At 50.5% G+C, this 18,116-nt stretch overlaps 1 protein-coding gene across 2 annotated transcripts in view; it reads left to right on the plus strand.

Annotated features, from left to right (window-relative positions):
• The first annotated feature begins 1,101 nt into the window (after positions 1 to 1,101).
• Positions 1,102 to 18,116, plus strand: part of plekhg4 (pleckstrin homology domain containing, family G (with RhoGef domain) member 4) — a 47,467-nt gene continuing 30,452 nt past the window's right edge. The window contains exons 1-2 of one of the 2 annotated variants that reach the window (XM_041052444.1): positions 1,102 to 1,221; positions 4,170 to 4,267. In XM_041052444.1, the coding sequence (XP_040908378.1) occupies positions 4,265 to 4,267 (3 nt within the window). In that variant the 5' untranslated portion in view covers positions 1,102 to 1,221; positions 4,170 to 4,264. Of the gene's footprint in view, positions 1,222 to 4,169; positions 4,268 to 14,965; positions 15,059 to 18,116 lie in introns of those variants that run through there. The other variant, XM_041052523.1, reaches the window with a different exon arrangement.

The raw sequence follows: 18,116 nt of genomic DNA on the forward strand, positions 1-18,116 counted from the left end.
CACTGGTCCTGTCACTTCTCCTCCACTACGTTTCAGAGCAAATGTACCTGTGACTGTACCTGATGGCTGTAGCTGCCACACACTTTCTGTATCGTGTATTTTTATAATCAGTGTGTAAAGTTCTTAAACAGCACAGACATGCACAGGTAAGATGTGTAGCGCTACATGTGTCCATGTAACGGTGGGACTTTTATTTTGAATACTCTCTGCTCATAAAACATCTGCTCATCTACTGAGTGAAGGCTTTGTACTGGAGAACGATTAAATGTGTTAGCTCTGCTTTTCCCCGAGGAGCTGAGTGGATTCACTCCTCTGGACAGCACACAGATATTATTATTATTATTATTATTATAAGTCTGTTGAACCGAGGATGGGCAGGTAAGAAAAGGTGTGTCCCTCACACGCTCTGCCTCAGTACGTACCTGCAGACCTGCGAGAAGCAGACTTTGATCATCGTGGTGTTCGGCCTCTGTCAAGTTCTGGATCCGGCTCTGACAACAGAACCAAACAGGACAGGGGAACCTTTATTTTACCACAAAAGACAAAGAGGACAACACGAGGAAAAAGGTTTTCAGCAGCTACAGACCTGATCGGGTCCTTTACCTGCTCAGTGCCGGTCTGTGACAAACAGCCACAGCCGAGCCGATCATTTTCTCAGGTACAGTTTACTGCACAGTTCACAGAAGACTTCACCTCTCCTCCTCCACATCTGTCTGACAGCTGCACTTTTACAGTCCCACACCCAGACTATAAACCAAAAACAACAAGTCACTGCAAACATCTGTAAAACAACATGACAAACATCTGTGTGTGTGGACTGAGGAGAACCAGGCTCTGCAGTCAAACTGAGAAACCAAGCTGGAGTCCAAGGACGGTGGTCCTGAAACTGTAGGGACATGTGGTCCGTTTGTCCACAGAGAAGGACAACCCTTGTCCAGACCTGTATCCATACGTACACCTGGATAAACGGCCTGAGTGTTCAGGTTTCTCCTGACCTGCCTCAGCTGCTCCACGCTCACCCTGGACCTCTACCTGACCTCAGTCCTAACTCCTCCCACCGAGGGCGGCGCCGCGGGACGCACCGCCTGAGGCAGGTGAGCAGGTCTGAGGCTGCAGTGAGCGGGAGCCGGTGAAACTACAGCGGGTCAGTGCTCGGGTCTGTGAGGATACCGCATCGCTGCCGGACGGAGGACTGAAGTGTGGAAGAGTCCTCCACACAGCGTGAGTCAGCTCAAACACCTGTTAGCTTAGCATGGCGTCGTCCTCAGGGGCGGGTCATTCATTTAGCCTGAGCAGCTGAACATGCTAGGTGAGCTCATGCTACTGTTCAAACGCTCAGCTACCTGTTCAGCGTGTTCACCTGTCTGTGACGTCAGGCTGAGTTTACCTGCTGTTGTTAAGGGCTGCTGGTGCTAGTTAGCATGTTAGCACCTGTTAGCCCCTGTTAGCCCCGGCAGCCAGGGCTAACGTTAGCTGATAGCAGTTAGGATACCGTACACCTCCCTGTGCTGTGAGTCAGGTTAGCCCCACGGGGCTGCTGATCATTCAGCCTCCGGTTTAATGCCCTGGGCGGTTTATCCAGGTGAGAGTTACCTGGATGTTCTGTTTACTGAGCCGTTAGCAGAGCCACTGATTCATTCATCCTTCAGTTAAAGCAGATCATAACTGAGGTCCAACAAATTACAGCGGGAGTCAACCACACTTTTTAATTCAGTGTTATTTATACAGAGACCGAGTCTGACCCCAGATCAGCCCTGAAAGCGGCAGGTATGATGGGAAACAGCACAGGAGCACACACCTGTCAGGGTTGGTCATTATTTCCATCACAGTCTGCAGAGAATATGAATCCAACATGGATCTGAAGCAGAGTGGGACATTAAACAGATTCCTGTGTTAGAGACGGAGCCAGGACCACAGACAGGGACAGAGACAGAGAGACCAGAGAGAGACAGACACAGGACGACAGGACAGAGAGGACACAGACTTAATGACATGGAATAAAGGAAAATACATGTGAGAGTGGGTCTGAGGAGAGACAGAGAGAGGAGGAGAGCAGAGGATCATGGGAAGTCTCCCAGCAGCCTCGGCCTATAGCAGCATCAGTAAGGGATGGTTCAGTTTCCTGAGCCAGTCCTACTCTGGGCTTTATCCTGAGCTGTGACAGAGTCTGTAGGAATAACTGGGACTAACTACAGGTTTAGTCAGAATAACTAAGACTGGAACTACAACTAATTCTAAGCTTTGTCAGACAGAAGGTTTGAATCCTGATTTTAAAATCAGAGAGTGTGTCTGCTTCCTGAACCCAGACTGGATCCACAGGAGAGGGGCCTGATCGCTGAAGGCTCGGCCTCCCGGGTGGCCTCAGTTCATCACATACTACCGTTACATTCTGATCACAGAGCTTAGCCAGGAGACGTTAATACCTTTGGATGTTTGGACAGAATGTGGTTTAGCACTGAGTACTGTGATAGAGGATCACAGACTCCTCTGATCCTCGTTTGCTGTGCGAGTCCGCAGCTTCCTAAGTTGTTTCCAGGAAGTGACATCTGTTCTCGTACGACGTGAACCAAAGTTAAAAACCGTATTTGTCTCCATTGAAGTCATTTAATGTTATTTTAAATGTACAAGCAGACACGTCACTTCCAGCTGTGTGGACAGCAGCTGGGGAAGTTCAGTGTGGACCCTGATGGTCTGACGGGTCTGTGAGGAGAACAGATGTGCAGAGATTGATTTTTGGGAGAAGTGAACGTGGAGCTCTGAGACTCTGCTCACACTGTGCTCCTGTAATGCTGAGTAAAACACATCTGATCAGATGGTTTAACCATGAACACAGTTCCTCTCTCTGTCAGAGCCTCTGTGAAATCCCTCCATCCTGCAGTAACTCTCAGTTTACTCTGACCTGCTGTGAGTAATTCAGTGTTGTGTTGTATTCATGAGGACAGTATAATGTCCCTCCTGCTGGTGGTGTTGTCTGTCTTACCCCACCTCTCTGCACCTCCCTGGCTGACACAGCGTTATGTCCTGGGGGCGTGACTTTCATCTCCTCCAGTGAAAGTCTCTGATGGTGTTTGTCTTCCCACAGTTTACCCTGCAGCTACAGGAGTTGTGTAACTTAGTTCTGTAGCAACATGTCCTGAACTGTACACATACTGTAGGAAGACAGTGCACAGAGGACAGGCTGAGGACGTCCACACGTCTGTGTCCCTGTGAGGAGCTCAGACAGGTTAATGGTGACGGTACAAGGCTGTAGATCCAATATTCTGTTCTCACATGATCACAGAGTCGTCGCCACGGTAACCTGACTGTTCACTGTTATGTGAATAATGTTGAACGTCAGTGTATTTGTATGGAGACTTGTTAGCACGGCTCAGTGTGCACACGTCGATCACAGACTGACTCGGTGTTCGGTCTGTCACAGAGTCTGAGGTGAAGCTGGACGACACGTGGACACTACGGTCACTGAGACTCCAGCTGCTGATCAGCTGTAACCGTGTAAAACATGTCACACACGGTCCTGTCCTTCTCATCAGTCTCCTGTCCAGCTTACCATAGTCAAATACTCCTGGAAGAAAAGTCCCACCCACAGTGTCCCACGCAGCAGGTCTATCTGTAGCGTGATGGTCAGACCCTGCTGTGCTGCCAGCCCTCAGTGTTGTCCTCCATAGCACTTTGCAGCTTTGTGCTCTGTGGAGGAGGTTCGGATGTAATGAAACCCCACCTGTCCCTCAGTGACACATCTGTTTCACAACAGCTGTTCTCAGATCTGTGGCTCCTCTAACCGCTCAGCTGCCGTTCCTGCTCCGAGCTGATCCTCTGAATCACAGCCTCGCCCTCGGTCAGGCTCCTCTGAGAGTCGGACGGACCCTGAGCCTCAGCGGTGTGCGGGGCTGTACTTCCTGCTGTGTCGGACACATGAACCTCTCTGCACCAGGAGAAGGATTTAAACACGTGGGAGCAGCAGAGAGAGTTTCCCTGGAAGCTTTAACTGTTTCTAACCACTGCACAGCTGCAAACATCTCGTCCACTCTGGAGACACAGAGACAGTTTCTCTGTTATTCAGCACATTAATAATGTCGCTCTCAGAGAGAGACACACTGATGCTGTGTGACTGAACAGCATCATGCTGCCGTTGTCTGTCCCTGACGGCCCTGTGCTCCTTTCCCCTGCAGGACTGTGGTGTTGTCTCAGTGTCTCATGGAGCTGCAGGCCTGGACTTGAATCAGCGTCTCAGACCAGAGGAACAAAGACTCTCCTCTCAGGGAGGATGGTGAGTGATGGATGTTTACGTGCTGCAGGTCACTGGGTCTCTGTCTCTGTCTCTGTCTCTGTCTCTGCTCAGCAGCTGAATGGATGTAAGTGTTTGTGTATCCAGCAGCATCACCTGGGCCTGCTGGGTGGACATCACAGGTTAGTCAGAAGACAGACACACCTGCTCTCACTCTGTCCCCCTGCTCTGTCCCCTGCTCTGTCCCCCTGTTCTGTCCCCCTGCTCTGTTTCCCTGCTCTGTCCCCCTGCTCTGTCCCCTGCTCTGTCCCCCTGTTCTGTCCCCCTGCTCTGTTTCCCTGCTCTGTCCCCCTGCTCTGTTTCCCTGCTCTGTCCCCCTGCTCTGTCCCCCTGCTCTGTTTCCCTGCTCTGTCCCCCTGCTCTGTCCCCCTGCTCTGTTTCCCTGCTCTGTCCCCCTGCTCTGTCCCCCTGCTCTGTCCCCCTGCTCTGTCCCCCTGCACTGTTTCCCTGCACTGTTTCCCTGCTCTGTCCCCCTGCTCTGTCCCCCTGCTCTGTCCCCCTGCTCTGTTTCCCTGCTCTGTCCCCCTGCTCTGTCTCCCTGCTCTGTCCCCCTGTTCTGTCCCCCTGTTCTGTCCCCCTGCTCTGTCTCCTGCTCTGTCCCCCTGCTCTGTCCCCCTGCTCTGTCTCCTGCTCTGTCCCCCTGCTCTGTCCCCCTGCTCTTTTAGGATCTTCACTGGATCCCTGTCCCAGTGAGGAACAGGGAGCACATGATCACATGATCACATGGTCACATGGTCACGTGGTCAGTTACAATGAAAGATGGCACCTCTCTGTTTGTATTTGCTGTGTGATAGAAATCAGAGTGAATGCATAAGCCGCAGTGCTCACACCTGTTTTTAAGAATCATTAATAATCAATAATCAGTCCTCCAGCCTCAGAGGAATGTGGCCGTCCAGTCGGGACGTCCTGGCCTGTGTTTGGAAACAGGGCAGCAGGCCCCCGGACCAGCCGGCCAAGAATGAAGCTATTCTGTGAGGGCTTAGCTCCAGGCCCGGGCCTCCTGCTCATTGGCTGCCTGTGAATTGTTCTGCGAGGTGGAAAACCCGCTCACATTCTTCTCTGATGAGCTCTGCCTGTCGGTCTCAGCCCGGGGCGGTAATTTTCCACCCGAGCAGAGAGATGTGCCGCTCTCATCCCGTCGATGCCTCGGTCCCCCTCGGCGTACACAGCTCCACTAATTATACACAACAAGACACAAACTGGCCCACCAAGGCAGGCTGAGCCGGATAATCACTGCCTTCCACCCAGCTGGTGCGAGGCCAAGGCTCAGAGCATGTGACTGCATGCTGGACGTCCTGTCCTCTGTCGTCCACATTCAGCTCTGTGTGTTGAGGCTTATAAAACAGTGTGTTTATGTAAGAGACGAGGGAGAGGTGCATGGAAACCCGGGTGTGACAGTGTGGATCATGGATGTGTGAATATCACGGACGTAACCTTTAAACATCAGGACTCTCTGCTGGGGCGGAGCGGGAGGACAGTTCATTTATTCTGGAAGCTGTATGAATTAAAGGTGAGTGGCATCAACCCGGGTTTGAAGTCTCTGAGCCAGCAGACCCCCCCTCCGTCCCCCCGTCCCCGTCCTCTCTCTGCATATTCAGCAGTCTTCTGAACAGAGCCCAGCCTGGGACCACTGAAGCTGCAGTCAGGTTGAAGTGTCGGGTTCAGGAGTCCTCCAGGGAGCCTGGCTGACACCTCAAAGGTTTGGACTCAGTTCAGACTCCACAGAGGCCCCTCTGAGGCCAGGGTTCACAACCACAGTGGAGCTGCTTTTAAATGTCCTGTGCACCACAACAGAACAGCGGGACAGAGTCTTCAGTCACAGCAGGGACAGACAGAGGGCAGGGAGCCACTGTAAGAGGAGGAGGGAAGAGAATGGCTTTAAGGCAGAGCGAGCGAGACAAGGGAGACGAGGGAGGGACAGAGACGAGGGAGAGAGGCCAAGGGGGTGGTTGGACTTTTTAAGGCTCTGCTCCGGAGACCCAAGCCAGAGATGTTGTCCATTGTCTGTCCGTCCCAGTCTCATGAGCTCCACATCTCAGGAATGCCTGGTGGGAATTAATTCAGATTTGTACAGACGTTCACTGGGACTCAGGCATGAGCTGGTTAGATTTTGAGAGTCAAAGGTTAAAGGTCAAGGCCACTGTGACCTCACAAAACATGGATTTGGCCATAACTCAAGAACGGATGCACAGTTATGACAAAGTTTCATAGAAATGTGCACTAAGATAAGATGACGCAGTGCTGACGTTTGATGTGTGGTGATGTGGTGAAGTACAGAGCCGTTAGTGACGACATGATGTGGTGATGTTTTAAATCCCACCTGTCAGATCGTTCAGCTGCTGCAGTGCTGACGGTCGATGCTGGCTCATTGTGTTCAGGTCTCCAGCCGACACATTCCTAACGCTCGGACCTGCGGGGTGTGATGGAGTGACACCTGTGTATCTGAATCCACACCTTCCTGCCGCAGCACAGAGCGCATGGCGACGTGAAGCACGGCCACTGACCACGGTCGTCCTGCCGGTGTTCAGGTCTGTGCAGAGAGACAGGCTGTGACTCGTCCCTCATTCGCTCACTCAGTCCTGATGTTTGTTACCTGATCTGAAATCTGTAACGCCACCTGAGGAGGCGCGGCGTCACGCAGCAGGGATTTCTGTGGCACGGAGACGTCGCTGAGAGTCAGCAGCTCATCGTGACTGAATCAGACAGAGGACTGAATCAGACAGAGGACTGACACCGACAGAGGACTGAATCAGACAGAGGACTGAATCAGACAGAGGACTGACACCGACAGAGGACTGAATCAGACAGAGGACTGACCCCGACAGAGGACTGACCCCGACAGAGGACTGACACCGACAGAGGACTGACACCGACAGAGGACTGAATCAGACAGAGGACTGACCCCGACAGAGGACTGAATCAGACAGAGGACTGACCCCGACAGAGGACTGACACCGACAGAGGACTGAATCAGACAGAGGACTGAATCAGACAGAGGACTGACCCCGACAGAGGACTGACACCGACAGAGGACTGAATCAGACAGAGGACTGACCCCGACAGAGGACTGACACCGACAGAGGACTGACACCGACAGAGGACTGAATCAGACAGAGGACTGACACCGACAGAGGACTGACCCCGACAGAGGACTGACCCCGACAGAGGACTGAATCAGACAGAGGACTGACCCCGACAGAGGACTGAATCAGACAGAGGACTGACCCCGACAGAGGACTGACCCCGACAGAGGACTGAATCAGACAGAGGACTGACCCCGACAGAGGACTGACACCGACAGAGGACTGAATCAGACAGAGGACTGACCCCGACAGAGGACTGACACCGACAGAGGACTGACACCGACAGAGGACTGAATCAGACAGAGGACTGACCCCGGCAGAGGACTGAATCAGACAGAGGACTGACACCGGCAGAGGACTGAATCAGACAGAGGACTGACACCGGCAGAGGACTGACCCCGACAGAGGACTGAATCAGACAGAGGACTGAATCAGACAGAGGACTGACACCGGCAGAGGACTGACACCGACAGAGGACTGAAGCCTGAGGACGACTGAGCTGCAGGGACACACACAGGTTGTATCAGCGTGGCTGTTGTTGTTCGGTTTCGGCTCAGTGATCGACAGCACCTGTATCAGGATGTGATTATCACATCTGGTGTGAGTGTCATGTGATGCTCTCAGCTCTGGGTTTACTCTGAGTGTAGTGGAGCACACACACACACACACACACACACACACACACACACACACACACACTCACACACACACACACACACACACACACACACACACACACACACACACTCACACACACACACACACTCACACACACACTCACACACACACACACACACACTCTCTCTCATTACTGAGCTCCCTGTGCGACGCTCCTTATTATTCATTCATTCTGGGGTCTTTTCCCCAAAGACACCTCAGAGTCCCTGTGTGACCACTGAAGACCCTCTAAGGTCAAAGGTCACTGATGCTAGGAGCACCATCTGCCACTTAACATTAGCAGATATAACATCCCACAGAAGGGGAGCCACAGATCAGACTGTTTCCAGGTTAAATTGAGTTTAACTGGCTCCATGTGTGTGTGTGTGTGTGTATGTGTGTGTGTGTGTATGTGTGTGTGTGTGTATGTGTGTGTGTGTGTGTGTGTTGGGGGAGGGGGAGGGGGTCTTTTCCTCAGGCCTGGGAGTTTCAGGGTTCAGCGCAGCGTCTTAGTTCTTCCTAGGACTGCACTCCTCTGGACAGAGACCTCAGATGGAGACACTGTCCCAGTTTGGGACCAGTGAGACCACTTTGGACTTCACCTTCCACATCTGTTCCAGCTGTTCCTCAGTCAGAGACTCTAGGTCACTTCCAGAAGAAGATGAGGTCTTATATTTGACGTACAGAGATAAACAGACATTTTCCTAGAAAAGTAGAAGTGAAGTCTTGTTTCAACACGAGCAGCTTCATTAAAATAAAGGACGACAGAGGTAAGGACAGGTCGGAGGAGGGTCGGACGTTAGAGGCCGCGCTGCGTGAAGCCTGTGGCCGGAGCTCTGCTGTCACTCACTGCTGGTTGCAGGTCTGATGAACATGAAGCTGGGTCGACCCTTGCTGTGCTAAGAACTGTGGGACTCAGCAGAATGTTTGTCAGGAATGTTTCAGACATGTTGACCTGTCTCGGAGTGTCTCAGATCTGTCCAGTCCTCACCGCACGCAGCAGACGGGGTTTATGTCCATATCCCTCACAGCTGCTAACTGGTGAAATAAAAACACCTGAGTGCATTCTCAGTGTTTTTCTCTCTTTTCTTGGAACGTAAACTTTCTGTTCTCCTCAGATGAGAGGGAATTTCTTGACCCCTGGGTCCTTTGAAAGCTTTTGAACCCACGGTGTGAAGTTTCTGAAATAGCTGAGCTCAGATTTTTAAATAATCACTTTTCATTCCTGAAGTTATGTGTGCAGTTTTCCTCCTGCACGTTAGAATCCTCCAGATTACATCAGAACACACTGCAGGCTGTTTATGGTCTGGATCTGCACACATGTTCGTTGTTATGAGAACGCAGTGGGCCCTCAGACGTTTGGACCCCACTGTATCTGACACACCACACTGACTGAATAGAAATAAGGCGTAGGTTACTTGATGATGTTATTATTGGTATAGATATTCTTAAAGCTGTGTTCATTTTTGCCACTTGGGGGCAGTAAACACAACATGTGACATGTAATCAGTTCATAAAGAAGCTGTGGTGAACAGGACGAAGCAAACATTTACAGGACATACAGGACACAGGACACAGAGATGTCTCAGCAGAAGTTCCTTTTTATTTCAGAGCTGGACTGGACTGTCCCTGTGCTGGGCTATTTAAAGACTGTGTCCAAAGAATGTCCTCTGAACTCCTGCCACACCAGTGTGTGTGTTTTATCAGCTGTTTGGTGAGCTCAGAGAATCTGATAGACTCACATACTTAAACAAGAGAGAGGAGAGAGGGAGATAGAGAGACACAGAGGAACAAAGGGGGGGCGGAGCTGTCTGCAGCTGCAGGCTCATATTTTGTCCAGGAGCTTCTCTGTGAACACATGCTGCTCATTCCCTCCGAAACTCAGCCTGCTGGAGCCCTGCTGTCTCTGCTGTCTCTGCTGTCCCCGCTGTCCCCGCTGTCCCTGCTGTCCCTGCTGTCTCAGCTCGACTGCTGTGTCTGGTCTCGCCTACTTTCCACAGATCGGAGTGTTTAGCTGGTGCTCGGGTGGTGTTGGATTACCTCTGCAGGGAGCTGAGTGGGTGAGTGCTTCACTGTCTGCAGGCTCTGCCGTGGGACTCCGGGCTGCTGGTTCCTGCCTCTGACTCTGCAGCTCAGAGACACAGATGATTTCATTCAGATTCAGGCTGCGGAGATTTGATGAGACGCACAAATAATAAAACGCAGAGCGGACAAAGTGACAACACACACTTCAACTCAAACATTGGTTGTGGTTTGTGTTGTTGTAATGTGTGACCTGTGTACATGGACACATGTCACATGTTCTGTTTCCTGTTTCAGTGCCACTCGGTCAGAGAACAGGCTCCTGAGCTGATGAAGACGCTGCTCAGCCAGTGAGTAAGACAGTGAATAAGAAATGAGTTAAGTTTGCAGTGAAGCGGTTCTCAACCTGAGGCTCAGGGACCTGAAGTCTCCTTGGAATATGTTTGGAATTCCTGGAATGTCAGGGAGTTTTGTAAGTGGAGTTTTCCAGACAGGTAAATGTGCTAATCTGAGTGAGCGGTGGTGAATGTCTGTGCGTCCTGTTACAGGTGATTCCACTCTGTCGCTGCAGTCTGCTGGTTTTCTGTGGGACAGTGTGTAAACATGTTCCAGACTCAGAGGAGCGACCCCAGCCTGAGACGTTCAGACGTTCACAGAGCTTTTCCTGCTCGGCAGGATCAGTCTGAGCCTCGCTGAGGTTGTGGTTGTGTTTGTGTTTGTGTTTGTGATTGTGATTGTGATTGTGATTGTGTTTGTGTTTGTGTTTGTGATTGTGATTGTGTTTGTGATTGTGGTTGTGATTGTGGTTTTCCAGCTGCTCCAGTCTGATGTGTGATTCCCAGTTTGTCCACTTGCTGTTCTGTGGCAGAAAAATTTAAAGTAAATAGAAGTGTGTGTTGTGCTGAGCCAGGCTGTTAGTGTGTGTACAGCCTGAGGCCTGGAGGGGGGCACACTGGATCCACAGTCTGATGCTGGCAGCACCACCCTCCACCCCCACCCGTCCTCCCTGGCTGACTGCAGATTAGTTTTGTTGTGTTTTTATGATTTGAAAATCAGCAGAGTATTGATTGATATTGGTTTCATATTGTTTCCTGTTTGCGTCCTCCGTGTGGACTCTGATTCTCACTCACACCTTCGTGACCTTTGCTAAATATAAACGTGTTTTCATTCATGCAGGTTGGAGATCAGTCCAGGAACATGTGTGACTGAGCTGCTAACTGCTAACTGCTAACTATCAGGCAGATAACACACACACAGAGGCAGGCACCCACCTGCTCAGATATGCAGCCCCTGGCCAATTACTCTGCTCACATTTTTTAAACGCCTCAGTAAGAAAGCTGAGTGTGTGTGTGTGTGTGTGTGAGTGTGTGTGAGGTGATGGATCCTGGTTTTGTTGGGATGTTCCTCCCTGTGAACAGTCAGGAATGTTTTTAAACTGAATGATTCACTTTTAGAATTTTAACTTAACTGATAAATAATCAGACTTGTTGTGGACTAATGGCCTGAGCTGCGCGCTGCACTGACCTTTGACCCTGGTCACTGTCTGAATACGTGTGCGTCTTCACTCCGTGGTGTTGGACCCCTGTTGGCCCCGCTGTGTGTGCAGTGGGCGGGGTTTAAGAGACACTGGCCGTTTTCTTCTTCTCTGCCCTGATTGGTGCATGTGTCACCCCTTCCTGTAGATCAGTGGAATACAGTGGGTATGACATCACCTGTGTACCTGTGTGTACCTGTGTGTCCGTGTGTCCCCGTGTGTGTGACACGCTAAAGAGGGATCCACAGCTGCAGGAGGTCACAGACTCCACAGGAAACCTGTAACATCTCACAGTCATTTAATAAAAGTTTGTTCAGTAAATATGGAAAAGGTAGTTACAGTTTGTTACAGCTGAAATACTTTGGTACCTGCTGGTACCTGCTGGTACCTGCTGGTAACTGATGGTACCTGCTGGTACCTGCTGGTACCTGCTGGTACCTGCTGGTACCTGCTGGTAACTGATGGTACCTGATGGTACCTGATGGTACCTGATGGTAACTGCTGGTACCTGCTGATAACTGCTGGTAACTGATGGTACCTGCTGGTACCTGCTGGTACCTGATGGTACCTGATGGTACCTGCTGGTGCCTGCTGAATCACTGAGTAAAACCGTAGAGCTGAATGTTGGACACTGGTTGTTCCTACAGAGAACATGTTCCACATGTTGAGTGGATGCAGCTGTTACCTGACGTGCTCACACTAACAGGATATTAACTCCAGTCTGGTTCCTTCGTTCATGCCTCGTCTTCTCTTTCATTTCCTCCTCAGAAGCCTCAGAGTCTACCCATAATGCAATGTGTCCTCTTCAGGCAGCTGACAGAAAATATGTTTGGTTGTTTATCGGAGGCTCTTTTCAGAGAAGTCGTCGCAGCTTGTTCTGCTTTGGTTCTGCTTTGGTTCTGCTTTGGTTCTGAATATGGTTCTTATTATTTCCCTGTAGCTTTGTGAGAGATGCTGCGTCTCTTAGCTGAAGTCTGTGGCTCGTGTTCCTGGATGTTACCTACATGTTTCTGCAAGTACAGACCTTCCTCCAGCCACAGGAGGCTCTGACAGGTGATCAGGCTCTGACAGAACCTGACTCAGAATGAAAGCTTCAGGTCTGAGGGATCTGGAATGGACCAGACAGGTATAAGACAGATGTCCAGTGCTGGTCAGGCTGCAGTCTCAGCTCGAGTTGTTGGAAGGTGTAGTTCCAGTCCTGTGTGTCCTGGTCCTGGTGTGGTGCTACAGTCATCATGTGGCGTGGTAATCCAGTGTTTCTGGCAGTAAACGTGTGGCTGCAGCTGTTCGACCGTGCAGACCTGTACATGTGTTTAGGTGGAGGAGGAACCCACAGCTCTAACCACCGAGGGGTCTCTGATAACGGTGACCTTTGACCTCTGCACAGGAACAGACCATTTCAGTGAAATCGATGGCGTTCTGGGGTCAGGTGTCGCTTTACTCAGGTGACTTCTCTCTGAGCTGCAGGGAGGGCGTGGCGGCGCAGCCATGAATAAACGGCTGTGAGCGTGGGGTCGTAGGAGCAAACATGTTCCACTGCCTGTGTCCGAACAGGAAGTAGATCCGTGTCTCTGGGTGTGTTCATCTGTCTCCGTGGACACATTCGTCTGTTCTATGATTGAATGCAGCTGTCAGTCACTGTGTGCAGTCGTTTCTCGGCCGTGCAGCGAGGTCAGGGTTAGGTCATGGCTCTCTGCGTTAAAGGACAGCTCCAGCCCGATGGACACTGTCTGTCCATCACAGGTCTGAGCTGACGCTTGCTGTTACTCACCCACAGTCATACATACTGATACTGGTTTATCTGCAGTGAACTGATCAGCTCGTCTCTGCTTCGTATCAGAGACGTGACCTGTTTATTGACTGAGCTTCTGTCTGACTCCAGGCCTGAAGACGTTAACGCGTGCCGGGCTGAGCCTGATGTTTGATCAGGATGTGTTCGCCTCCTCATGCGGCCTGATCTTATCCTGAAAAGCTTTGAACTTCCTGTCTCTCCTGTGGACACAGGAGTCTCAGCCAGCCGAGACAGACCTATCGTCAGGTGTCATACAACAGCAGGCGCTGAGACAGTTGGACAGTAAACTGTCCCAGTTCAGCTTCTTCCTGGCTCACTGAGCTCAGAGCCAGAGGTCGTCCACTGTGATGATGCAGTGAAATACTAGCTTTTTGTCTCCAGCTGTGACTGTCAGCAGAGTTCACACTGGACTCACACTGGACTCAGACTGGTCTCACACTGGTCTCAGACTGGACTCAGACTGGTCTCACACTGGACTCAGACTGGTCTCACACTGGACTCACACTGGTCTCACACTGGACTCAGACTGGTCTCAGACTGGACTCAGACTGGACTCACACTGGTCTCACACTGGACTCAGACTGGACTCAGACTGGTCTCACACTGGACTCACACTGGACTCAGACTGGTCTCAGACTGGACTCAGACTGGTCTCACACTGGACTCAGACTGGTCTTAGACTGGTCTCACACTGGACTCAGACTGGTCTCACACTGGACTCAGACTGGTCTTAGACTGGTCTCACACTGGACTCACACTGGACTCACACTGGTCTCAGACTGGACTCAGACTGGTCTCAGACTGGACTCAGACTGGTCTTAGACTGGTCTCGGACTGGACTCAGACTGGTCTCACACTGGACTCAGACTGGTCTTAGATTGGTCTCACACTGGACTCACACTGGACTCACACTGGACTCACACTGGTCTCAGACTGGACTCAGACTGGTCTCACACTGGACTCAGACTGGTCTCACACTGGACTCAGACTGGTCTTAGACTGGACTCAGACTGGTCTCACACTGGACTCAGACTGGTCTCACACTGGACTCAGACTGGTCTTAGACTGGACTCAGACTGGTCTTAGACTGGTCTCACACTGGACTCAGACTGGTCTCAGACTGGACTCAGAGACTGGTCTCACACTGGACTCACACTGGACTCAGACTGGTCTTAGACTGGTCTCACACTGGACTCAGACTGGACTCAGACTGGTCTCAGACTGGTCTCAGACTGGACTCAGGCCAACAGAAGACTCGTCAAGGACAGTGAAGTCTCAGTCTCTGGACACTGTGAATTTGGCTTCTTTCCTTTCTGTTTGCTCCCCATTAGTCTTAAAATGTTCCCCAGTTCATACTGGATTTATCAGCAGTGACTAACTGGTCACACGTTTAATCCAGCCAAAGAAAATAAATGGAATCTGATGATCATTTATCATTTTAGACATTTACACGTGAGTAAATATGGATGAATGAATGTAAGACTCTCAGGCAGCCAGCAGAGAGAGGCAGAGAGGGGGGCAGAGTGATTGGCAGCTGGGTGGGTGGGGCTTAACATGTGAGAGGCTGGACTGGGAGTTAGAGCAGAATCAGACGGGACCAGAGACGCTCACAGAGACAGAGACAGAGGGAGAAATGGCCTCAATCTGGGAAATACAGCTACTGACAACACACTGCACACACCATGGTAAGATCACACACACACACACACCAGAGCTGGGGTTAAAACACACTGTACCTTCTCTCCAACTGTGGTTTGTAGCACGTCTGTGTGTGTGTGTGTGTGTGTGTGTGTGTGTGTGTGTGTGTGTGTGTGTGTGTTGTGGTGGGGGAGGGGACAGCAGGGGTGTAGGGTTTCCACCAAACTGTATTCTTCAAACATTTGTCCTGTGTGTGCGTGTGTGGGGCTGACTGCACCTGACTGGTGAACCGGACGCTGGCTTCGTGTCCTGTTCTTGTTGTTGAGCGCACACACACACACACACACACACAGTTTTCTTTTTCGAGTTGTTGTGTTGTCGTCTTCGAGCTCGTCAGCTCGTTTTGTGGGACGCGTCAGCGCGGCGGATGTCTCTGGTCGTAGTGTGAACAGAGGTGTGTCGGTGTGTGTCCGAGGCGAGCGGAGACGAGCTGGTCTGAGGCTGCAGTCTGGGTGTGGAGCTGCAGCACAGACACTGTCTGTGAGCCGAACTGGACCAAAGCAGAATTCACCTGGTATCTGGTGTTCAGTTCAGTCTTTACTCACCTGCTTCACTCACTGCTGTCTCACACACACACACACACACACACACACACACACACACACACACACACACACACACACACCTGAGCAGGGATGAAGTTGTGTTGTTACCATGGAGACATTGTGTGATTGTACATACACAGGGCCTGGGTGTGTTTTCATGACTTGCACTAGTTATTTCATATAAATGTGACACGTCACAAAGGGAACCAGGACCAGGACCAGGACCAGGACCAGGACCAGGACCGGAACCAGGACCGGAACCATCTGAAACCATCTCGTATGATACTGCTGATTTCAGGGGTTGACTTGCCTCAGTAATGCAGTTTGTGTGATATCTGGTTATTTTCTTGAATACTGGGCTGTGCGGTGTGATTGATTAGGCTGCAGCAGGAAGTGGATTGATCGATTAGCTGATTGTGATGATCAGTTAATCGGTGCGTGTCAGCGTGTGTGTGTTGAGCTCATAGGGATGTTTCCTTCGTGCTGGCAGCTACAGAAACACGCCGCCTTGTCCTCAGCGTTTACCTTTGTTATCATGAGCCTCCATGTTGTCACCTCCTCTGTAACATGTGACCTTGCTGTGATAGGAGCTCGGCCTCTGTAATGTTATTCCATCATGTTAATGATGTTGGACGCTGATGTCCCTGACATGTGACCGCTGGCACTGAGCAGGTTTATAGTAGTTAACCCCTTCACTGCCCTGCAGCGCTGTGAGCGTGATCGGAGAATTGACCGTCAGAGAACCCCGCTCACAGTTTTCATCTGATCCAGAACCAGTTCAGTGAGAGAGAAAGGAAAATGATGTCGTGTGGCTCAGTTTGTGTTTGTGTTTTTGGGGGTTAGTCATTTTGCAGCGGCTAACTTTCCAGTTTTTTACTCGATGAGTTGTTTGGTCAGTAACTTGGTAGAGAACAGTTTTGCCTTTTTGCTTCAGAAAATCAAAATAGTTGCCAATTAATTCATTTCTGTAAATAGACCGATCAAATAATCACCAGCTCGTTGCTCTTATTCATAAAATGTCCTGGATGGGAGGTTTCACCCACACCAACTCAGATCCAACTCAGAGTCACTGATTCCAACCGCTCTGTCATCCAGACTGAGCAGCTCCTCCAACCATGACCAAAACAAAGCGTAGCCTGGAACACACCATCAGCTCCCATGAGCCTCTGAGGTGAAGAAGAAGAAAGTCTGTAAATATTTTTAGCAAAGTGCTGCAGCAGGCGGAGGAGAGCGTGCGTCTTTAGGACAGTGTGAATACAAAGACTTTTTCTGTGAGCTGACGCCTGGCAGTGCCGCAGGTTTCACACGACAGACAAAGGGAAGAGGACAGGACATGTTCAGGCTCTGTCTCAGAGAATGTTAATCAGAGGTGTTTGGACTTGTTGAGGGGCTGCTGGGTAAAAGGCAGAGGGCGGGGGGAGTCATGAAGAACTGCAGGAATGTTCAGATAATGGACTCGTACTGATGGATGGAGGCTCAGGAACACGGTGGCATGTGTGCACGGAGCATGTTAGTGCAGTCATCAGCTGCAGTGTGTAGGCATCTGTTAGCGTGACGTTTGTTTATGTAAAAGCCACACCCACTGTCACACATGACGAGTCAACACGAGCGACCGCTGATTATCACTGCTGAGAAACTAATAATCAGATGCTGATACTGACAGACGTCTGTCTGATGCACAGCAACATGAGCTCAGAGGAAACCACAGAGATCTGTCTGCCAGTGAGGAGCAGGTTAACGAGCAGGTTAACGAGCAGGTTAACGAACAGGTTAACGAACAGGTTAACGAGCAGAGCTAACCTCTGCGCTGTCACAGGTCTGACAGGATATCCTGATTTTAGCGTGTCAGTCACAGCAGCACCTCCTGTCAGATGATGAGCCGAGCTCATTTGAATGAGGAGCGACTTTGGAGACGTCTCGTTTCATTGAGCAGAGTTTGCATTAGTTTTGTGAAAATAAGGTTTGTTTGTTTGTTTGTGTGTGTGTGTGTGTGTGTGTGTGTTTGTTTGTTTGTTTGTTTGTTTGTTTGTTTGTGTGTGTGTGTGTGTGTTTGTTTGTTTGTTTGTTTGTTTGTGTGTGTGTGTGTGTGTTTGTGTGTGTGTGTGTGTTTGTTTGTTTGTTTGTGTGTGTGTTTGTGTGTGTGTGTGTGTGTGTGTGTGTGTTTGTTTGTTTGTTTGTTTGTGTGTGTGTGTGTGTGTTTGTTTGTTTGTTTGTTTGTTTGTTTGTTTGTGTGTGTGTTTGTGTGTGTGTGTTTGTTTCTTTGTTTGTGTGTGTGTTTGTGTGTGTGTGTGTGTGTGTGTGTGTGTGTTTGTGTGTGTGTGTGTGTGTGTGTTTGTGTTTGTTTCTTTGTTTGTGTGTGTGTGTGTGTTTGTTTGTTTGTTGGCTGGCAGATGTGTCTGCTGTAGACAGGATATCTGTGAGTAGAGAGAGGTTTGCGTGTCCAGGACTGCCTCAGGTCTGTGAAGTCAGTCGTCTGTCTCACATTTGACACGGTGTCTCA

This window comes from Toxotes jaculatrix, chromosome 1 (assembly GCF_017976425.1).
Source record: "Toxotes jaculatrix isolate fToxJac2 chromosome 1, fToxJac2.pri, whole genome shotgun sequence".
NCBI lineage: Eukaryota > Metazoa > Chordata > Actinopteri > Toxotidae > Toxotes > Toxotes jaculatrix.